The sequence below is a fragment of the Cervus canadensis genome, chromosome 1, assembly GCF_019320065.1.
Source record: "Cervus canadensis isolate Bull #8, Minnesota chromosome 1, ASM1932006v1, whole genome shotgun sequence".
Taxonomy (NCBI): domain Eukaryota; kingdom Metazoa; phylum Chordata; class Mammalia; order Artiodactyla; family Cervidae; genus Cervus; species Cervus canadensis.
Window position 1 is genome coordinate 87,692,445 of NC_057386.1, and position 20,076 is coordinate 87,712,520.

The following is a 20,076-nucleotide window of genomic DNA, read 5'->3' on the forward strand; positions in this document are numbered from 1 at the left end:
AGAAGACTTAAATGAGCAGCCTAATTTCTAAAGAACTCTCTTTGAAAGTGTAGCCAAGCTCTTTAAAGAATCATGGAACCACCAATAAGATTTTTGAGCCTGGAAATGCAGTATCTGTTTTACAATTATGGTTTCTGATCTTTTAGGATAAGGCTTTAAAGGTAAGGGGAACATCCATCCGACCTCTCATTTTTTCTCTATAGGCTAAGTTCCTGAAGCCAAAGACTGCCCCCATTAACCTTTACTCTGATGAAAGAGGAGAGTGGAATTTCCTAGTCCTTTTCTGGCAGAAGCCCATATCTGCTGTGACTTAAACGCTGTAGAGATGAAGTCATCAATAGTTCACAATTTACGCTTCACTGTCTCATTGTGCATAAAGCCAGAGAAAGATGTAAAAAGAAGCAAGAGTTCTAACAGTACTAATGAACACTAACTGACCTATGCTCACATTTGAAACTGTAAGTATACAGGAATTTCAGCAAAAGAAATATAATGCAGATATCTAGAAAAAGGTGGTATAAACCTTCTAGAATATTCTTTAAAAGAAACCAAAGCACAAACTGCTCCAAGTAAACTATCGTCAAAACCTCCTTGCCATAATTTATTCATAAAAGATTAGCAATATAATTAAAGGCTTAGCTTAACACTGATCTTGGACAAGATTAGTCTTATGTTTAAAATACTATATTCTGGACCATTCAGAAGGGTCAAATCAACATGTTTGGTTGCTTAATCTTAGAAAATAAGACATCGGCAGTTAGTTACCTCATAAAATTACCGGTAACAGGAATCTACAATGAGAAGCTAGTTTTTCACATCCCTGTCTTACTTAATTATATTATTTGCTAACTTCCCAGACCACAGAAACAATGAAACATGTGGATACATGTTTCCATGACATAATGCCACTCCTAATTCTTTCATCAAGTGTTCATAATAGAATCACTTCACAATCATGTTTATACAGGACAGATGCCTCTGACTCTCCAACAATTCATTCTGTAGAAATACGCTTTCGATAGGTTCTAACTCCACTACTTTCCTTTAATGGATGAACATTACCGACACGTGGCCAACGACTCCCATCCCTGATTCTCTCCCTATTAATGCACCACTAACCTACGCCCCAGGAAACCCGTCTGATTACCCCCAATTCTCAAGGACACTGAGGTAAAATCCCTTCTTTTAAAAAACAAAAGAAGGCTTTCTAGGCCAGATGAACCTGCAACTCATATTCTGACATTTGCATTCTAAGCTTTCATTTCTTACTTTTCTGAGAGAAAGCTGTCGCGTTCACAGATGGGCAAAGGAGGAAGGGGAGAAACAATAAAGAATTTTTTTACTGAGCGAGCGCGGATGCCCGCCCTCGGCCAATAACCCCAAACAAGCCAGGCGAGGGGGGAACTAAAGATCTTTCTCTAATGTTCGGGACGTCGTGGTGGTCCCGCAACAACCCTTTTCCTAAAAACTAAACCGGGGCCGCCAGGGGACCGAGGCGTGGTGGTGGGCGCGCGCGGGGGATGGTGAGGGGGCGGGGGTAGGGTGTGCGTGGGTACACAGATGCTCCAACTATCCTAGATAAGTCCCTTGTCCTTGAAGGAAAAGCAGCTTTGTGGAGCGAGGAAGTCCGACTCCCACCTGGGCCCGCCACCCCGCGGACTGCAACTGATGGGCTGCACCTGTCATCTCAGAGTTCGGCGCATCAGAAGAAACCAGCAGGCGGGACAAACGTGAGGGTCGGGAGGAAACGTTTCCCAGGATTACCACCAGACCGGACACTTACGGCGTACACCTGTCGCTGTACTCATTGGCGATGGTTTCGATGCCGCCGCTCCTCGCTACTGCTACGTAGCAGTTGAGAAAGCCGAGGTCAATGCCGACCACAGACATCCCGGCGCCTAATGGTAGGGGTGATGGTGCAGAAGCCCTCGGTGCGGGGACCGCGTCCTCTTCTGGGCTGTTGCTCCTGGAACTACGACTCCTACGAGAAGCAAAGGAGAGATGACTCCAAGTCGCTGCGCATTAAATCTAGGGCAGCGCGTCGGGCAACCTTGGAGGAGGGGGAAGCTGCCCGCGCCGCAGCCTCCGCCGCCCAGGTCTCTCTCCACTGCGGTTCGGCAGCCTCCAACCGGCAGTTACTGGGGTCTGCGCCTGCGTGCTCCGCCGCTGTGGGGGCGCGCGAGCTGCCCCTTCGTGCCCAAGGCTGCTCCTGGCCCCGACTTCGGCCGCTTCCGTCAGCGCTCGGGCAACGGCTGCCCGAGGAGCTGCGGGTTCGAGAAAGATCTGGAAAATGGAGGCGGCTGAGCCAGCAGGAGTGGGCGGGAGGAAAGGGGGGAGCAGGGAGGATCAGGCAGGAGAGGAGGAGGGGAAGCAGAGCCGGTTGGCTCGCCACCGCGCGGCTGCGGGGCGCACTGCGGTTGGACGAGGTGCGAGCCCCTGCCCGGCCGGCGGTTTGCCCACGTGTTTGGAAGAACCCCTTTGGGTTGTTTTGGCAACTGGGGACCGGCCTGCTGCAGCTGCAGGGCACTGCCCGGGCCTGCCCGGCGTCGGGCGCGCAGCCTGGCGGTTGCTGGCCCGGCGCCGCCGCCTCGGTCTTTCCCTCCGAGGGGCCCGCCCGCAACTCCAGCACCCACCCGACGGCCTCGCCGCCCCGAGGGGCCCATGTGCTGCCAGCCAGCGCGCTTGCGGTCCCGCCGCGCGGCCCCGCTGCCCGCCCACCGCCCGCCCGCCGCGCCCAGCTCTGTGAGGTCGCGCCCATTGTGCGGCCACCGGTGGCCTCGCCTCGCCTCTTCCCCGGGGGTGCGCCGATCCCGAGGGAAAGGGGTCCTTTTCTCCCCACGAACAACAGTATCTTGTGTGAAAGCCGACTGAACAATTTCCCCTAGCCTAACAAGGGCTTGAAATACCAAAAGACAAACATGTCAAGAAACAACACACATGCAACTCTCTCTTGGTATAACTTCCCTCACTTTATCCTAAAAGGAGCAGCCTCCTCCACTAACCCTTACTTACCTCTGAAAACCAGTTTTACAGGACAGTAACATTAAGTCTGTGTGTCCTGTGACACCAGGCAAGCTTGTGCATAGCCGCCACCCTTTGGTCCCCAGAGAAGCCTCCAGTGGTTCAACTGGCTTTCTTCCTTTGATCAGGATAAGTGGTGGTGTCTGAAATTTAACCAAGTTATAGTTACACTTACAAAGTTTGGCTGCCCTGTTCCTTTTCATTCAATCCTTCCTGAGTTTCTTCTTCCTTCTTGTTCAGTTCTTTGTGGGTCTCCTGTTCCTTGTCATTTGGTTCCTTGTGGTCCTGTTGGTCGTCGTTCAGTTCTTCATCGGTTTCCCGTTCCTCGTCATTCGGTTCTTCGTAGTTCTGTTCCCTGTCATTCAGTTCTTCCGGGATTTCCTTTTCTTTCTTGCCCAATTCCTTGTGTGATTCCTGTTGCTTCTTCCTTGATTCTTCATGTGTTTCCTGTTTCCCGTTTGTTGGTATCATGAGAAAGACTTTTTTACGAGGTTTTTTCATAGGCTCACTGTCCTTATTTGTCCACTTCTTAAAAGAACTGAGACTTTTTACCACAATCAGGGCTGCAATAGCCGCAGCAGCAAGGGTGGCTATCGCTCCTGCTGCGCTTGCTATGAGGAACATGAAATCCATTTTCAAGGGCGGTACTGAGGAATCTGTGATGTACTGTAATGTTCAGTAATGTTTTGGCTCCGGTCTGTCTTCATTAAAGAATTACATCTCTCTTCCATCTCACAAGGACACAGGAAACATGCTAACTCCCGACGCCGCCGCCATCCTCGGTCCTCTCCGCGGCAGGTGTCGCGGCCGCGTCTCCCAGCAGGCAGTGCGTGAGCAGGGCAGGGATTGGGTGCTGCTGCTCGCAACAGAACCCGGGCCCCAGAGCTGCGGGGCGGCCCCCGGCTTGTACCCATTCTCAGTTTCCCTTGGAGCCACCGTTCCGTTAGGCCTGCCACCATCTATTTATTCTAGAATATCCTGAAACTCTCCTAGGACCATCTAGTTCCCCATTGCTCTCTGTACAACTTGAGAGTTTGAGAATAATTTTCCTATTAAAAAACACTTAAAAGATCAGAGTAAAAAAGAAACAACTGGGGTCAGGAGCAAGAGATTATTATTATTACATTCTTTGCAATTTCTGGGAGGAAATGAGAGCACCTCCTGTCTGAAAGTATGACAGGTTTGGTGGGTCACAAGGATTGGGTTGTGGTCCCAGCTTGGTCTAACTTACTAGCGGTAGGACCTCTGGCAGGTTACTTAACTACCAAGCCCTAGGTTTAAAACCTGTTAAAGAAGATACATGTAACTATGAGACTGTTGTTACTATTGTATAATGTGAGCATAGGACAGTGCCTGGCACCAAAAAGGCCAATATATGGTAGATATGCCCAGCTGCTGCTGCAATGTAGGAATTTTGTGGTTATGTATATTTGATCAGTGTATCCAGCAATCCTTCTGTATTCTTATAAATTCTAATATTCCTAGAGATTCCTGGGTTTTCTGTATATAGAACCATATGGCCTGGGAAATAACTGTTTTTTCATTTTTAATCTTCCTGTTTTTTCTTACGTTGCCTATGGTCATCAGTAGTACAATGAAGAATACAAGCTGTAATGGTGAGCATCCTTGTTTTGTGCTTAACATTAAATACATTCACGCTGACATTAGAGAACCTGAATTTATCCTCTTTTCCTTGCTAAGAGGTTTCTCCTAAGTGGATACTAAAATTTAACAAATGCCATGCATCATCTATATTTTGAAATGATTTTTCTCATCAGTTAATGTGGCAAATAATATGAACAGATTTTCTAATTCATATTTCCGAATAGATTTCTAATTGCTGCACTCCTAGGATAAACCTGTTAGGCCATCCATGATGGTTCTGTTTTAGATACATTTGATTTAGCTTGTGATTATTTTATTTAGAATGTTTATATCTGAGAGGTTTAATTTTCCTTTATTCTTCTTGCTAATATCAAGATTATACTAGCTTAGTTAAAGAAGTTGAGAATGTTTCCTCTTTTTCTTTTCTCTGGTAAAGTTTTGCAAAGACAAGCCTGAAAACCATTTTGACCTGGAGTTTACAAGCAGATTTATGACCATGGGTTAAGTTTCTTTAGGGTATATAGTCTATGTTTTCTATTTCTTGTATCAATATTTATATTTTTACTGAAAAGTGGCCATTTCATCTAGGTTTTCATGTTTGTTGGCATAAATTTAAATGAATAATCACAGCTTCCACAGCTATATGTCCAACTTTCTCAATATTGTTTATTTAAATCCCTTTTCTTGGTTCCTTATCAGCTTTACTGATAATACTGATACTAGAGAAATGTGTCTGTGGGTTTGTAATTAGTGCACTCCAGAATTAAGCAGACGTACCTACCTAGTTATAATAATACACCTAGTTTTGTATACATTGGGGTCTGCCCCTGAAACATTTTAAGGAGGGAGAGACCAAAATGTGTGTGGGCTCCCAAGAAAGCTTATTATCCCCAAATTTACCAAGTTATGTTACCTCTCCCACCAAAAAGTCTTTTACAGCCAGGGTTTGTCTAAGTTTACCAATATGTTTACCAATTTGTTTACTTGACTGCTTTGGCATCCCTCTTTCCATCTGGGTTCAGTTTTCTTTCAGTAATTGTTTCAGTAAAGGTTTCTGAATGGTGAACATTTTTGTCTAAAAATCTTTTAATGTAAAAAAAAATTCTTTTATTGGAGGATAATTGCTTTACAATGTTGTGGTACCGCTGATTTACCTTAACTTTTGAATAACAACTTGGTTGTCAATAGAATTTTTGATTGACAGTAAGTCCCTTCTCTTTTGGCATCCATTATTATTGATGAGTCTAAATATTGTTCCTTTCCAAGATATGAGTTTTATCTCATTATTTCATTTTTTAGTTTCAATAGGATGCATCTAATATGGATTTTATTAGATAAAGTCTACTCAGAATTTTTTTATTAACCTGAGGATGGATGAACTTTTTAGGTTCTGGAGAAGTCTCAGTCATTGTCCTTTGATTACTGCCTCTCACCCCTTTTCAGTGTCTTTTGGATCTCCTATTAGAATGTGAAGGGACTCTTTAACTTCTATGACTCAGCTCTTTTCATCATGTTTTTAATTTCAAACACTCTACCATTTCTAGATGTTCTTTCAAACATGACTCTTAGCTTTTTGTCATGTTTTTCATTTCACTCTACCATTTCTAGATGTTCTTTCAGACTTGCCTATTCTTTTTTTAACTGCACTATTTGTATTGCTTCCTTTAAAAATGTTATTAGTCCGTTTAAACATTCTAACTCTAGAGCCTTTGAGAGTATTTTATCACATTTTTAGTTCTCGGGGTGCTAATTCTGACTGTATAATACCTACCAGCTCTTCCACACAGTGCTTGTTTCCGCATATGATTCATGTTTTCACTATAAATTCACCTTCAGTAAGGTGGTTTTTTCTGTGGGATATTTTGTGTGCCCTGGGTCACAGAAGTGTCCCAGAGAGGTTTTGTTATTTGTTTCTGTCAGAGCCCGGAGGAAGTCTCACTGGCCCTAGAACAGTTTTAATTATTCAGGTTGGAGTTCCTGTATCACAGATAGTGTTTATGTATATTCTGAACTTTTTGTTGTGGCTCAAGCCTGGGGGTTTTAATTTCTCACAGATGACTTTCCTTTTTCCAACTTATTGCTTTGAGGTAGTTGGCAATCCTCATTACGTACTATGGTCTGGTTTCTTATCTTAGTTTCTCCTTTTAAATAAAACTCCTTCCAACCTTTCAGCTTTATTGTAGAGTCATGTGGCTGGTAGGCACAGCATGTTGTTTCAGTCCCCTAGGTAACATTTCATTTTCTTTTGTCCTGACTATATATACATGTTCCAGCCTTCAAGAATACACTTTTGGTCTGGTGATTTAGTAATTAAAATCCTGTTTGCTCTCTATGGATGCCATTCAGGATTTTAAAGACTTCTTGCTTCTAAGCATGTCCCTGAATAAGCTGAAAACTTTTCTTAGTTTATGTTTGTATGGGACACTGTTACTAATATTTTATTATTTTAACTGCTTTGGTCCACCTTAAATCCTCCTTTTTTTGTAGTAACAGAGTTACTGATAGTATAGAAGGAAAGAAAAACATCTATCTTGTTATTTAACTTTTTGTGTTATGTTGACCTCTACAAGAAATCATGTTAAGCGTTTTCAAAAGAGTTAACTTTTTTTCTCAAGTGATAGCACCCAATATACTACAAAGTATACTTTGGATTATTTTCCTTGAAATATACTTTGCCCTGTGCACCAGCAGGTTCACTCACCCTGTTTTGGTTTTACCCACTCATTGCCGCATAAAATCTTTCTAAAGTTTATCCCCACTAGCTTAACATTCCTTTACCCACTAAAACTTTAAAATCTTGGGGATTTCAAATGTACTATCTTCTACAACATTTCTGAAAAACCAGACTCCTGTACAAAACCCTGAAAACTCTGCTTTCTGTCTTTAAGCCAGTTCCCAATTCTGATAAAAATTTGGTTCAGTTCAGTTCAGTCACTCAGTCGTGTCCGACTCTTTGCAACCCCATGAATCGCAGCACGCCAGGCCTCCCTGTCCATCACAAACTCCCGGAGTTTACTCAGACTCATGTCCATCGAGTCGGTGATGCCATCCAGCCATCTCATCCTCTGTCACCCCTTCTCCTCCTGCCCCCAATCCCTCCCAGCATCAGGGTCTTTTCCAACGAGTCAACTCTTCACATGAGGTAGCCAAAGTACTGGAGTTTCAGCTTCAGCATCAGTCCTTCCAATGAACACCCTGGACTGATCTTCAGGATGGACTGATTGGATCCTCTTGCAGTCCAAGGGACTCTCAAGAGTCTTCTCCAACACCACAGTTCAAAAGCATCAATTCTTCGTCCTCAGCTTTCTTCACAGTCCAACTCTCACATCCATACATGACCACTGGAAAAACCATAGCCTTGACCAGACGGACCTTTGTTGGCCAAGTAATGTCTCTGCTTTTTAATATGCTATCTAGGTTGGTCATAACTTTCAAGGAGTAAGCGTCTTTTAATTTCATGGCTGCAGTCACCATCCACAGTGATTTTGGAGCCCCAAAAAATAAAGTCTGACACTGTTTCCACTATCTCCCCATCTATTTCCCATGAGGTGATGGGACCAGATGCCATGATCTTAGTTTTCTGAATGTTGAGTTTTAAGCCAACTTTTTCACTCTCCTCTTTCACTTTCATCAAGAGGCTTTTTAGTTCCTCTTCACTTTCTGCCATAAGGGTGGTGTCATCTGCCTATCTGAGGTTTTTGATATTTCTCCTGGCAATCTTGATTCCAGCTTGTGCTTCTTCCAGCCCAGCGTTTCTCATGATGTGCTCTGCATATAAGTTAAATAAGCAGAGTGACAATATACAGCCTTGACGTACTCCTTTTCCTATTTGGAACCAGTCTGTTCTTCCATGTGCAGTTCTAACTGTTGCTTCCTGACCTGCATACAGGTTTCTCAAGAGGCAGGTCAGGTGGTCCGGTATTCCCATCTCTTTCAGAATTTTCCACAGTTTATTGTGATCCACACAGTTGAAGGCTTTGGCATAGTCAATAAAGCAGAAATAGATGTTTTTCTGGAACTCTCTTGCTTTTTCGATGATCCAGTGGATATTGGCAATTTGATCTCTGGTTCCTCTGCCTTTTCTAAAACCAGCCTGAACATCTGGAAGTTCTCAGTTCACGTATTGCTGAAGTCTGGCTTGGAGAATTTTGAGCATTACTTTACTAGCGTGTGAGATGAGAGCAATTGTGCGGTAGTCAGAGCATTCTTTGGGATTGCCTTTCTTAGGGTTACTCTATGCTTATTAATAATGTTAGCATCAAGGAAAATAAGGCTCAGGCATAGCCAATTTTAAACTTTTTTATTTTCATCAATACAAAGTACACAAACTAATTTTCAAGGGGATAATTTTTGTTCTAAGATACATTCACATTTAGCAAGATTTTATTTATCTTAAAGATAAAAGCTAGCAGATATGCCATCTTTGTATCTTTCACTTTCCAACTACAGGTTTACAGTGTCATTAAAGTCATTATCATTTTTTTTATAATCAGATATAGAATCTGTGCTTATTAAAAGCTATATGATACCATAAACACTATACATAGTAATAACCTGAGCTTCTTTAGTAGAGATGTTGTAGAAGAACGCTTACTTATGCCCATAGATATCATGATGACATCTCCTGATAAGCTTTTAAGAAATATTTGTCATATCATATGATTTCAAAAGATAGGGAGACAGTTAAAATAATATAATTTTAAAAGAAGATACTTTCATTTCTTAGATTTTAGCATTATACATTTTACCTTTTTTAATCACAAAAGTAAGAAAAAGATTTTAAACTAATAAAAAAAACATGTACCACTTATGGTAAGTAAAATGTCTCATTAAAGTGAGTTTGAATCTAAATAGGAAAGAAACTGCATTTATTTGCTTTTTTAGTATTTAAATTCTTGAAAAAAGCCTTTGCTTTATTGCAGAATTAACACTTTAAGAAAATACTGACAGTAATAACACCATCAAAATGTACACAAATGGCAGCTATGTAATTTGTATGTTTAAGAAGTTAACTATATCCATTTCTCAATTTAATCTCCTGATGAACTACCTCCAATATCAATATTAAGGAGGTCTTTAATTTTATCATATAATACCAAGACCAAAGCACCCCCTGTACCACGAAGGATGTTGGAGAAGGCACCACGAAAAAATGCACCAATTCCTTCCTGTTGGTATATCTTCATAAAGCAGTCTAAAGTTCCTTTATATTGCCGTTCAGCCTCACCACTCTATATAAAGACAAACAGTTTGCCATTATCTTAGTATCTTTTATCATTAGACAGATTTTATATAGCACCAAGGATAGATTAAAATTAATACTGTGTTGAATAAGTATGTTGAGTTAACAGTCATATATTGAATACTGTTCCCACTGACTGGAGAATACTCATACTTTTTCAGGTACACTTTAAAAATGGCCAAATATTAGGCTTAACAAATTTTAAAAGATGGCATCACATAACATGATTTTATCATGTCACCACACTGTAATTAAGTGAGAAATCAATAGCAAAAAAAACAAAAACAAAAACAAACTAGAAATATATTGTATTTGGCTATTAAAAAATATATATCTTAGAAAATTTGTAAAACTTACTTATAACCATAAAACGCCTCAAATAAATTTGTAAGATGTAGTCTGAATGGTAACTTGAACCACCAGAAAAAAAGGAAATAATGCAACAGAAAGAATAAAAAACAAAAACTTATTTGAAATACTTTGACTAATTTCTAGAAACATTGTTTCAGGAAAAACAAGAAAAGGCTCTTAAATTATTAGGAGTGGCAAAGGTAACATCACTGCAAATGACCCAGAGATTAAGAGAGAGCAACATGATACTATGAACAACTTTTATTACAATTATTTTGAAAACTCAGAATAAATAAATTCCTTAAAGGTATAATTTACCAACAGAGTAGGAAAAAACACTGGACTGACACTAAATTTGTTACAGAAATTCAATCAGTTGTTGAAAATCTCATAAATTAGAAAACCACATATCCAGATGGCTTTATATGTGAGTTCTACTAAATATTCAATGAACATTTAATTCCAATCTCACAGAAACTATTCCAAGGAAGAGAAAAAGTGGGGAGACTCCCCAACATATTTTATAATGATTGTATCAGCCTGATACCAAAGTTAGACTAGGATAATACAAGAAGGAAAAAAATGTCAAGCTTATGTCAGAGAAACAGTGGATACAAAAATCCTGAACAAATCCAGCAAATCAAACCTAGCAAAGGGTACAAAATATAATACACCATGACCAAGCTGGATTGATCCCAGGCATATAATGGTTGGTTTAGCTGTGGAAAATAGATTAATGTAATACATATATTAATACATGAAAAGAGAAAATAATATGATCATCTCAATATAGAAAAAAAATGACTATTCATGATTAAAAATTACTGTAATCCAAAACAGAAAGGACCAATCATAACATAATAAAGGATAACTGAGAAATTCACAGCTGATTATTAAACTCTGTAACACTGAAGTCACTTCCTGTAAGACAGGAACAAAACAAGGCTGCCAGTTACTACTTCTTTGAAGTAACACTGAATCAGAGGTCTCAACCAGTACAGAAAGGCAAGAAAAGGAATAAAAGGAATAAGAATTGATAAGAGAGGGGGGAAAAATGTGGTATTATTTGCAGATTATATCACTGTGTAAAAAAAAACTTCAAAGGGTATACATACTGATAAGTGTTTGTAATAAGCCTTAACAAAGTTGTGGGATATAAAATCAAAATGCAAGATTTAAAGAATACTGTCACGAATTGTGTCCTCACAAAATTCATATATTAAAGACCTAACCCCAAAACCTCAGACTGTGACTATATTTGGATAGAGTCTTTATAAAGATAATTAAGGTTAAATGAACTCATTAGAGTGGGCTCTTACCCAAAATTATCATTATAAGAAGAGAAACAAAAAGGACCATGAGAAGACACAGGGAGAAGGCCATCTACAAGCCAAGGAGAGAGGCCCTCAGAAGACACCAACCCTGCTGGACTGTTAGAAAATAAATCTCTGTTGTTTAAGCCACCCAGTCTTTGGTACTTTGTTATGGCAGTGGTACTATGTTTTATATATATAACAATGTACACATATATATATAAATCCACACCCACAATTTTTTATGAATTATTTTGACAGTAAGTTGCAGCTATAGTTGCCCCTTAAACATTCAGTGTGAATTTTCTAAGAATAAGTATATTGTCCTACATGCCCAAAGTAGTTATAAAAATCAGACAATTTAACATTGATACCGAACCATCTACCTAATTCAGTCTATTTACAAATTAATTTTCTATTTTCAAAAGTTTTTCAATTAAACCAGAGCTAGACATAGATCAAGAGGAAACCAGATATAAAAGGAACAACTTTAAGGATAGTCCATATGAAGCAACAGGTTAAATAGGTTAGATATGCTTTACCCTTTCAAGGAGATCCAACTAGTCCATCTTAAAGGAAATCATTCCTTAATATTTATTGGAAGGACTGATGCTGAAGCTGAAACTCCAATACTTTGGCCACCTGATGTGAAAAACTGACTCATTGAAAAAGACCCTGATGCTGGGAAAGATTGAGGGCAGGAGCAGAAGGGGACAACAGAGGATGAGATGGTTGGATGGCATCAACAACTCAATGGACATGAATTTGAGTAAACTCCAGCAGTTGGTGATGGACAGGGAGGCCTGGCGTGCTGCAGTCCACGGAGTCGCAAAAGTCGGACACGACTGAGTGACTGAACTGACTGACGGTCCCTTTAATGTGGCTCAATGGGTTCTTTCAAGACCATTCTGTAGAGGATAATGAGGACAATGATAGTAACTACACCTCACATATTAGTTTGAGAATAAATGAGTTAAAGTGTAACATACTGAGGACAGTTCTGCCACATAATAAACATAGCTTTGCTGGCCTCATTATTTTCACTTGCCCTCATGAAACCTATCACATATGGGTTATACTGAAATACCTTTCAAGCCATACCTTTAGGTGTGTTTTTTTCCCCTCTGCTGAGAATGTTCTCTCACTATCTTGAGAAAAAGCCTATTTTCTGAGATTTAGCTCTTTACGAGGCCATATCTGATCACTTTTAAGCACTTGAGTACCCTTCCCCTACTGCATTCTTGGAACGTATGCACATTTCTATTTAAACCATTAATAATATGCTTTCAATAGTATGCTATGAGTTTGGGTGCAGGTTCTGCCTTATTTTATTTGTGTCACTGAAAGTGTCACTCAGTTGGGCCTGACTCTTTGCGATCCCATGGACTGTAGCCCACCAGGGATTTTCCAGGCAAGGATACTGGACTGGTTTGCCATTTTCTTCTCCAGGGGACGTTCCTGACCCAGTGATTGAACCTGGGTCTCCTGCAATGCAGGCAGATTCTTTACTGACTGAGCTAGCAGGGAAGCCCATTTGTGTCACTAGAGCTGGGTGAATAGTCACTCAATTGTTTGCTAAATGAATGAATATAAGAAGTATCAGCAATGGAGATCAATAGTATCAAAATTCCGGTCTGGGGATTTACATTTAGAATATATATCATTATAAATATGTTTTCCTCCTTGGAGTTAAAATTATTTACTTTTATTAAAATATACTACAACAAATGATTACGTATGTCAGTGGCCTGTGACTGGGCTTATTCTACTTAGTCTAATATTCAGTTAAGACAGACACATTCTCATCTAATCCCTGCCATGCCCCTCCACTCTCCAAACAGTAATACACGCTACAGGAGAGAAAGACATTGCTGTTCTGATAGTAGACATGGAAGAAACTTTGCTGGATGATGAATGACTGCTTATGATAGGAAACACAACAAAACATACCATGTATTTATTTCAGTAATAAAACGAAGGGCCTATGTCTTTTAGTCAAAATGTCTCTAAATTACACCTGAATATCAGAGATATTGGAAAACTCAATTAAGCTTACAAATAATATAAAATACCTGCATCATCATACGTCTTCTAACTGTGTCAAAGGGATAAGAGAGTATTCCAGAGCACGTAGTCACAACTTGAGCAATGAAAAAGGAGACAAGAAAAGGTGTCTCTTTCGGTTTTGGTAATAAGCCCTAGAAAAGAAAAATTATCAAGTAACCATCTAAATTTCCAAAATACCTTAAATTATTAAGTCAAAGGAAAATTCATATATATATATATATATATAAATATATATAAAAGAGGGCTCAATTATATTTAAAATGCAATAAAAAAAGTTGGATTTAGTACAGAAAGATTAAAATAATAGCATGAGATCAATAAGAAAGGAGAACCCCACACATGGCTATATTTTTAAAATTTATTTGAAAAAGAATAGTATATCTGCAATTATAGGAAATTTGTTATTAACAGCACTGAAAAGGAGAGGAGATGGCAGCCAGTGGCCAAAATAAAGTTCTTCCATTGTTCTTCCTCATAGAGTTGGAAAGGATGAAAGAATGCCTGTTACTATTGACAGATAACATTTGATAAACTTTAAAGCTCTAAGCTAGTGAAGAAACATTTCTAAATTTTACAATTACTACAGCTGATAATAGAGAAAAGCACAGGGAGAGTAAACATAAATTTTTCTGTGATTAAATAAACATATATAATATCCTATAATTTCCATTAATCTATCTGTCTAAAAAATACACTACAAACGAAAAGCAGTATGTCCAGACCGCAATAAAAATGACATTCAATTACACTTGTACTGAACAGGGAGAGCAGAGATAATATATAACACCATCATAAAATTTCCCTCAAGTTTTAGTCTTAATAGTAAATAGTACTGATATTAATTTCATTGCTTCTTTTTAGAAGCATTATGATATAGTGGTTAAAAACATGGGATCTGTGCTTGCCACATAAATTACTCAGCCATCTCTAGGTTATTTATTTTTAAAATGGGATATACTAAAAGCTCTCACAGTGTTTGGATGTAAAGTCCTCAACAAGGTTCTTGAAACTAAGTAATAGATCAAAAAATGGCAGCCATTATTACTATCTCTTGTTTCCTACCTTACAGAAGCACTACTAACATCTGAAATGAAAAGGCAAATTGCAGAACCTGCAGAACAACACAAAATTTAACAGTACCCAACAGATCACTAAGCTATAGTAGCATATTTATCATATTTAACTACTATGCCTTGCCTGTTTTCCAATGATGATAGTAAAGTTATAATATCCATGTAAAAAAGTGATAACAAAATGAATGTAAAATTAGAAAATAACTGTTAGAAGATGCTTGCCTATATACCAAATATTCAATTATGATATAAATCTAATTAGCATGTTTTCTACTTGAGTCTTCCAGTGCAAGCAGCACAAACACTTTATGTCTATGCTTTATATCCGCATTCAGGTTCATAATAGAGTTATAATTTAATTAGGTTATGGCAAAGTCATGATTAAACAGAAAGCTATAATGTCTCTTATGTCATCATTTATTTTGATTTCTATAATTAAAAGTAAACATACTTGCTGAACATATTACTAATTAGAACAACAAAAAGAAACAATCTATTTAACATATACTAAAGTACCAAATTACCTTAACTGTGTCATAAGCTCCAAAATAAGAAGCTCGGTACACAATGATGCCTTGAACTGAAACACCAAACCCTTGGTATAAACCAACGATTCCATCTGATTTTGCTATTTTCATAATACAGTCACCTAAACCCTTGAACTGTCGCTCTTCAGGACCTAAAATACAGCCATTTAAAATTAATTAGCAACATTATAATCAGATAAACACTTTAATCAAAGTAAATTAACTAAACATTTTACAGATTTAAATTACCTGGTACTAACATTTAGAAATCTTTCTAACAAACAAGGCACAAATCGAAACCTTCCCATTCATTTAAAGATAATTAAGATGTCAAGTAGTATCAAGATATTTTAACTGCAAATATTAATCTCTTATATAAGCAATCTAATTCAAGCAATCTGATTGGCTTAAAACATTTCAATAAAATTACCATTCAATAAAGTTACTAGTTAGCATTCAGAAAATACTTAGGCATTAAAAACCTCTACAGCTTGCTTCAGTTGAAGAGCAAAAAGACAGATAAAACAAAAAGGAAAAGCTAAAAACTAGTAACTTTAAGGATTATTAACATTTTAGATGAGGTGTCATATTTTTCTAGTGCTTGATGGTTTTTGTTTTAGTTTTCCCTTGACCTAGAAATCTTTGATAATATTTTACAATTATATATAGAATACAATGTTTCAAAATAAAGTTCTTCCAATTGTGAGAGAAAACAAAACTATAGAATTGAAATCAAACCAGGATGAATGTTATTTTCACTTTCTTAACAAGAAAATCTGGACTGCCAATTAAACATGATAGATCAAACTCCTCATCTCTGTCCAAACTGTCATCCCTTCTGAGGCCTTTTCTCTGATCATTTATCTAAAATTGACGTCCTTCTCTTCTCCTGAATTTTTTTTCCTGGCATTTACTGCTAAGTGACAGTAGATTTTAGTCATTTTTTCCTGTTTTTATTACTATGATCTTCACTACACTATAAGGCACATGATCCATGAGCTCCATGTTTAATATGGCATATCTCAAGCAGGACCTACTTTACCCAATAATACTTGCTGAATGAATCTCTGCTTCCTTGAGAAATTCTATTAAAATAATAACAAGGGAAAAACAGGTTTACAGCAAAAAAGAGTACATGACAAGAATAAAGTTCACAAATTTTGGCAAGATGGAAAGGAGGTGGAGGAGTGGTAACTCACTAAGAGTGAGCAGAGAAAGTTGAAACCTAATTTCTTGCAGAGGGAGATACTGTTGAAAAGAGAACCACAGGTCTCCAATAATCACAGAAATTTAAAAGTAAAGGAATTATGTACTATTGTGGTAAGGCTCCAATTTGTGCTGAAGTCACATGGGGCCAACTGACTTATCTTCACAAATTACTGAAAAAGACTCACACAAAGATACATCATTGTGAATGTCAAGTCATCAGGGATATAAGGTAATTAAAAAGAAAAAAAACACCAAATGGTGGATGATAAATGTGCTGTGGGGGCGGTCTGGAGGCCCTGGAATGGGAAGGCATGGTGGCTTCTGTGGAGGCTTCGGCAGCGGCACCGGTGTCCAGGGCTGAGGTTGCAGAGCTTGCAGAGGCAAAGCCAAGGACATCACCAAGCTGGGCCGCCTGGTCAAGGACAAGAAAATCAAGTCACTTCTTTTGCCCATTAGGCAATCTGAGATCACTGACTTTTGAGAACAAAGACTTTCCTGGGACATCCCTAAAGGGCAAGGTTTTAAAGATTATGCCTATGCAAAAGCAGACCAGTGCTGGCCAGTGGACCAGGGTCAAGACATTTTGTCACCACTGGGGATTACAAGAGACATGTCAATTTAGGTGTCAAGTGCTTAAGGAGGTAGCCACTGCCACTCGTGGGGCCACCATCTGGCCAAGCTCTCCATCATCTCTGTGCTGTGAGGCTCCTGGGGAGACGAGAACAGCGAGCCCCACACTGTCTCTGACAAGGTGACAGGCCACTGCTGTGGCTCAGTGCTGGGACGCCTCATCCCTGTCCTCAGGAGCACTGGCGCTGTCCTAGCCTCTGTGCCCAAGAAGCTACTGATGATGGCTGGAACTGACGACTGCCGCACCTCTGCCAGGGGCTGCCGCGTAACCTTGGGCAACTTTGCCAGGGCCACTTCTGATGCCATTTCCAAGACCTACAGTTATCTTACTCCTGATCTCTGGGAAGAGATGTTGTTCACCACGTCTCTGTATCAGGACTTCTCTGACCATCTTGTAAAGACTCACACTAGAGTTTCCGTGCAGAGGACCCAGCCTCCACATAGCCACCATATAGTTTTATATGAGAAAAATACAATGAATGAAGCCAGAAAAACAAGAAAAAAAGCCATCTACAGAAGGATCAGCAGTAAGAAAATGATTTCTTAAGAGCAGTATTAGAAACTAGACTCCAGAGTAATGCTTTCAAAATTGTGAAAGAAAATGAACATATGGCCAAATATTAAAAGTGAAACAGACATTTTCAGATAGCCAAGATCTCACTTTATCTCCTATCCACCCTCCTCAGAAAGCTATCAAAGAATACATCTACCAAAACAAGGGTATGAAGAAAGATGTGATAAATAAGTAAGGATAGAGGAAAAGGGAATCTAGGGTGAGAGTTATACACATAACCTAGAAAGGGGCCCACAGTCAAGACAGGTAAATAAGGGCATGAAGGGATCTAGGGGATGGCTCTCTAAATAACAAAAATAGAAACAAACCAGAAGTTAAAGTACTCTTTGTGGCTTACTTTTTTGTTATTATAGTGTTGGCCTTCCTTTCCCTAGTTTAAAAGAAAAGAAAAAAAGTAGTAATCTTTAGGCTCTATGACTTTACCATTTGGTTGAGAATAAAATTTTTAGGTTGAATCCAACACTACTGTTAAAAGCATAACTATGATAAATAATACAGTGTTCAAAAACACAAAGAAGGACGAGTCAGTATTTCTAATAATTCCGTACCTTTTCCAATATCAGCACCTAATCGGGTTCGGGCAAAATCTAGTGGGTAAACTACACACAAGGATGTTGCCCCAGCAGCTCCACCAGAAGCCAGGTTTGCCAAAAACCACCTCCAGAACTGAAAGAAACATATTAATTAAAAAGTAGTTATTAAACTATAGAATCTGATTTTTAAAAATCCTTTATTTTTATAGGTTAAAAAGCCAGATTTACAAGATCCTTTTATAAAATAAACACCTAAAATAAATAAGCATATATTATCATCCAAAATACTTCCCTTCATGTCCATGCAGACTTTGTTTCTTAACCAGGCAGTCTAGGAGATACAGGCTAGATGCTGACATATTGAAATTCCAAGATATTTTAATATGCTCCAGCAAAAGCAGATCAGATTAGCACAAGAAGCCACATAAGATACTCCACTCTTTAGACTGTATAAGCTTTTTATGATTAATATATCTTTTTATTACTAAAATGTTAGGTATCTGTAGAGGCCTCAGCTGTTCCCTTTCTTGGTGGCAGGGGAGAGGGACAGTAATATATCATAATGCCACAATTTCACTTTGTAGTTTTAGTAAAAATAAATTTAAACAGCTCAAAAATATAGACTATGTTCAAATGCCAAATGTAAATTGGCAGAAATCAATTATAATGTGACTGAATGGCATGGAAGACCTTACTGATCTACTAGTTCACACAGGCTGTTGAGGTTCTTTTTGATAAACATTTGAAATGTTCTCTGCTTAGGTCCAATAAACTGTTTTTCAACATCTGGCGCTCAAGGAAAAGAAAGGAATATTTTAACTGGAGTTCTTACAGAAAACCTAGGGTACAAGACCGCTGTAACCATCCTAGTCAAACTCAGTTTCTTGCTTCTCTAACGCCTATTTCTTTTTCAATTTAGTATTAATTGGAGGATAATTGCTGTGCTGGTCTCTGCTGCACAACACACATCAGCTACAAGTACACGCACATCCCCTGCCTCTTGTGGCTCTTATTTCCAAAAATAATTTTAAGTCTCCCAGTCTCTGCTTTGGAACTCTCAATTTTCTCCTGGCCTGGAATGCCCTTTCTATCTTTTTAATTTTCTTCCTACCTTTTATAAACAAAAAGTTATTGATTTATGCTCTAATTCAAATTGTTTCTTTCATGAATTCTCTTATCTTCAGCTCACTCAAAACTATATGTAATCATACCCTCTTTCTATAAATACTTCCTCTCTCAGAGAATTAAAGGTAAATCATGTGATCAATATGTAAAATGTATCAACATGTTCCAGATTCTCATTTTTTAAAACCAGTATTTACAATGACCACTTTCAATTTACAATTATTTGTATACCTGTCTTGTTTTACTTTCTACAGACTATAAATTTCTACAGGCCAGAATTATTTTTATTTTTACTTACTGAGATATATTTACCTACTGTTCAGTTCACCCATATATTCAAATCAATGAATTGTTAGTGTATCAGAGTTCTGCAACCATTATCAGTTTCAGAACATTTTCATCACTCCAAAAGAAACCTTGTACCCATCAGCAGTCACTGCATATCTTTCCCATCTCCCTGAACCCAACATAACCATTAAGCAACTTTCTGTCTCTATAGATTTGCCTATTCTAGACATTCCCTACACATGAAACAAGCAGTCTTTTGTGACTGGCTTCTTTCATATAATGTGTTTGTAAGGTTTATCCATGTTGTACCAAGTGTAGCATGTGTTAGCATTTCATTCCTTTTTATTGACAAATAGTATTTTACTGACTTATCACATTTTATTTATCCATATCAGTTGCAAGGACAATTAGGTTGTCTACATTTTTCGAGGCCTGAATTCTTAATTCATTTGTTTATTTCACAGGGCCTTGTCCAGAGTAAGAGTAATGCATTCAATAAATATTTGTTTAATGAGGGG

The 20,076-nt window shown here is 38.5% G+C and overlaps 2 protein-coding genes across 3 annotated transcripts in view; both read right to left on the reverse strand.

Annotated features, from left to right (window-relative positions):
• The window catches only part of HSPA4L (heat shock protein family A (Hsp70) member 4 like), a 56,800-nt gene extending 53,267 nt beyond the window's left edge, over window positions 1-3,533 (reverse strand). Inside the window, exons 1-2 of one of the 2 annotated variants that reach the window (XM_043486670.1) lie at window positions 3,197-3,533; window positions 1,784-1,981 (exon numbers count right to left, since the gene is read on the reverse strand). In XM_043486670.1, coding sequence (XP_043342605.1) covers window positions 1,784-1,981; window positions 3,197-3,522 — 524 coding nt within the window. In that variant the 5' untranslated portion in view covers window positions 3,523-3,533. Of the gene's footprint in view, window positions 1-1,783; window positions 1,982-2,633; window positions 2,652-3,196 lie in introns of those variants that run through there. The other variant, XM_043486679.1, reaches the window with a different exon arrangement.
• A 5,381-nt stretch (window positions 3,534-8,914) lies between these two features.
• The window catches only part of SLC25A31 (solute carrier family 25 member 31), a 28,630-nt gene continuing 17,468 nt past the window's right edge, over window positions 8,915-20,076 (reverse strand). The window contains exons 3-6 of the mRNA XM_043489842.1: window positions 18,161-18,278; window positions 15,197-15,351; window positions 13,605-13,730; window positions 8,915-9,857 (exon numbers count right to left, since the gene is read on the reverse strand). Coding sequence (XP_043345777.1) covers window positions 9,657-9,857; window positions 13,605-13,730; window positions 15,197-15,351; window positions 18,161-18,278 — 600 coding nt within the window. The 3' untranslated portion in view covers window positions 8,915-9,656. The remainder of the gene's footprint in view (window positions 9,858-13,604; window positions 13,731-15,196; window positions 15,352-18,160; window positions 18,279-20,076) is intronic.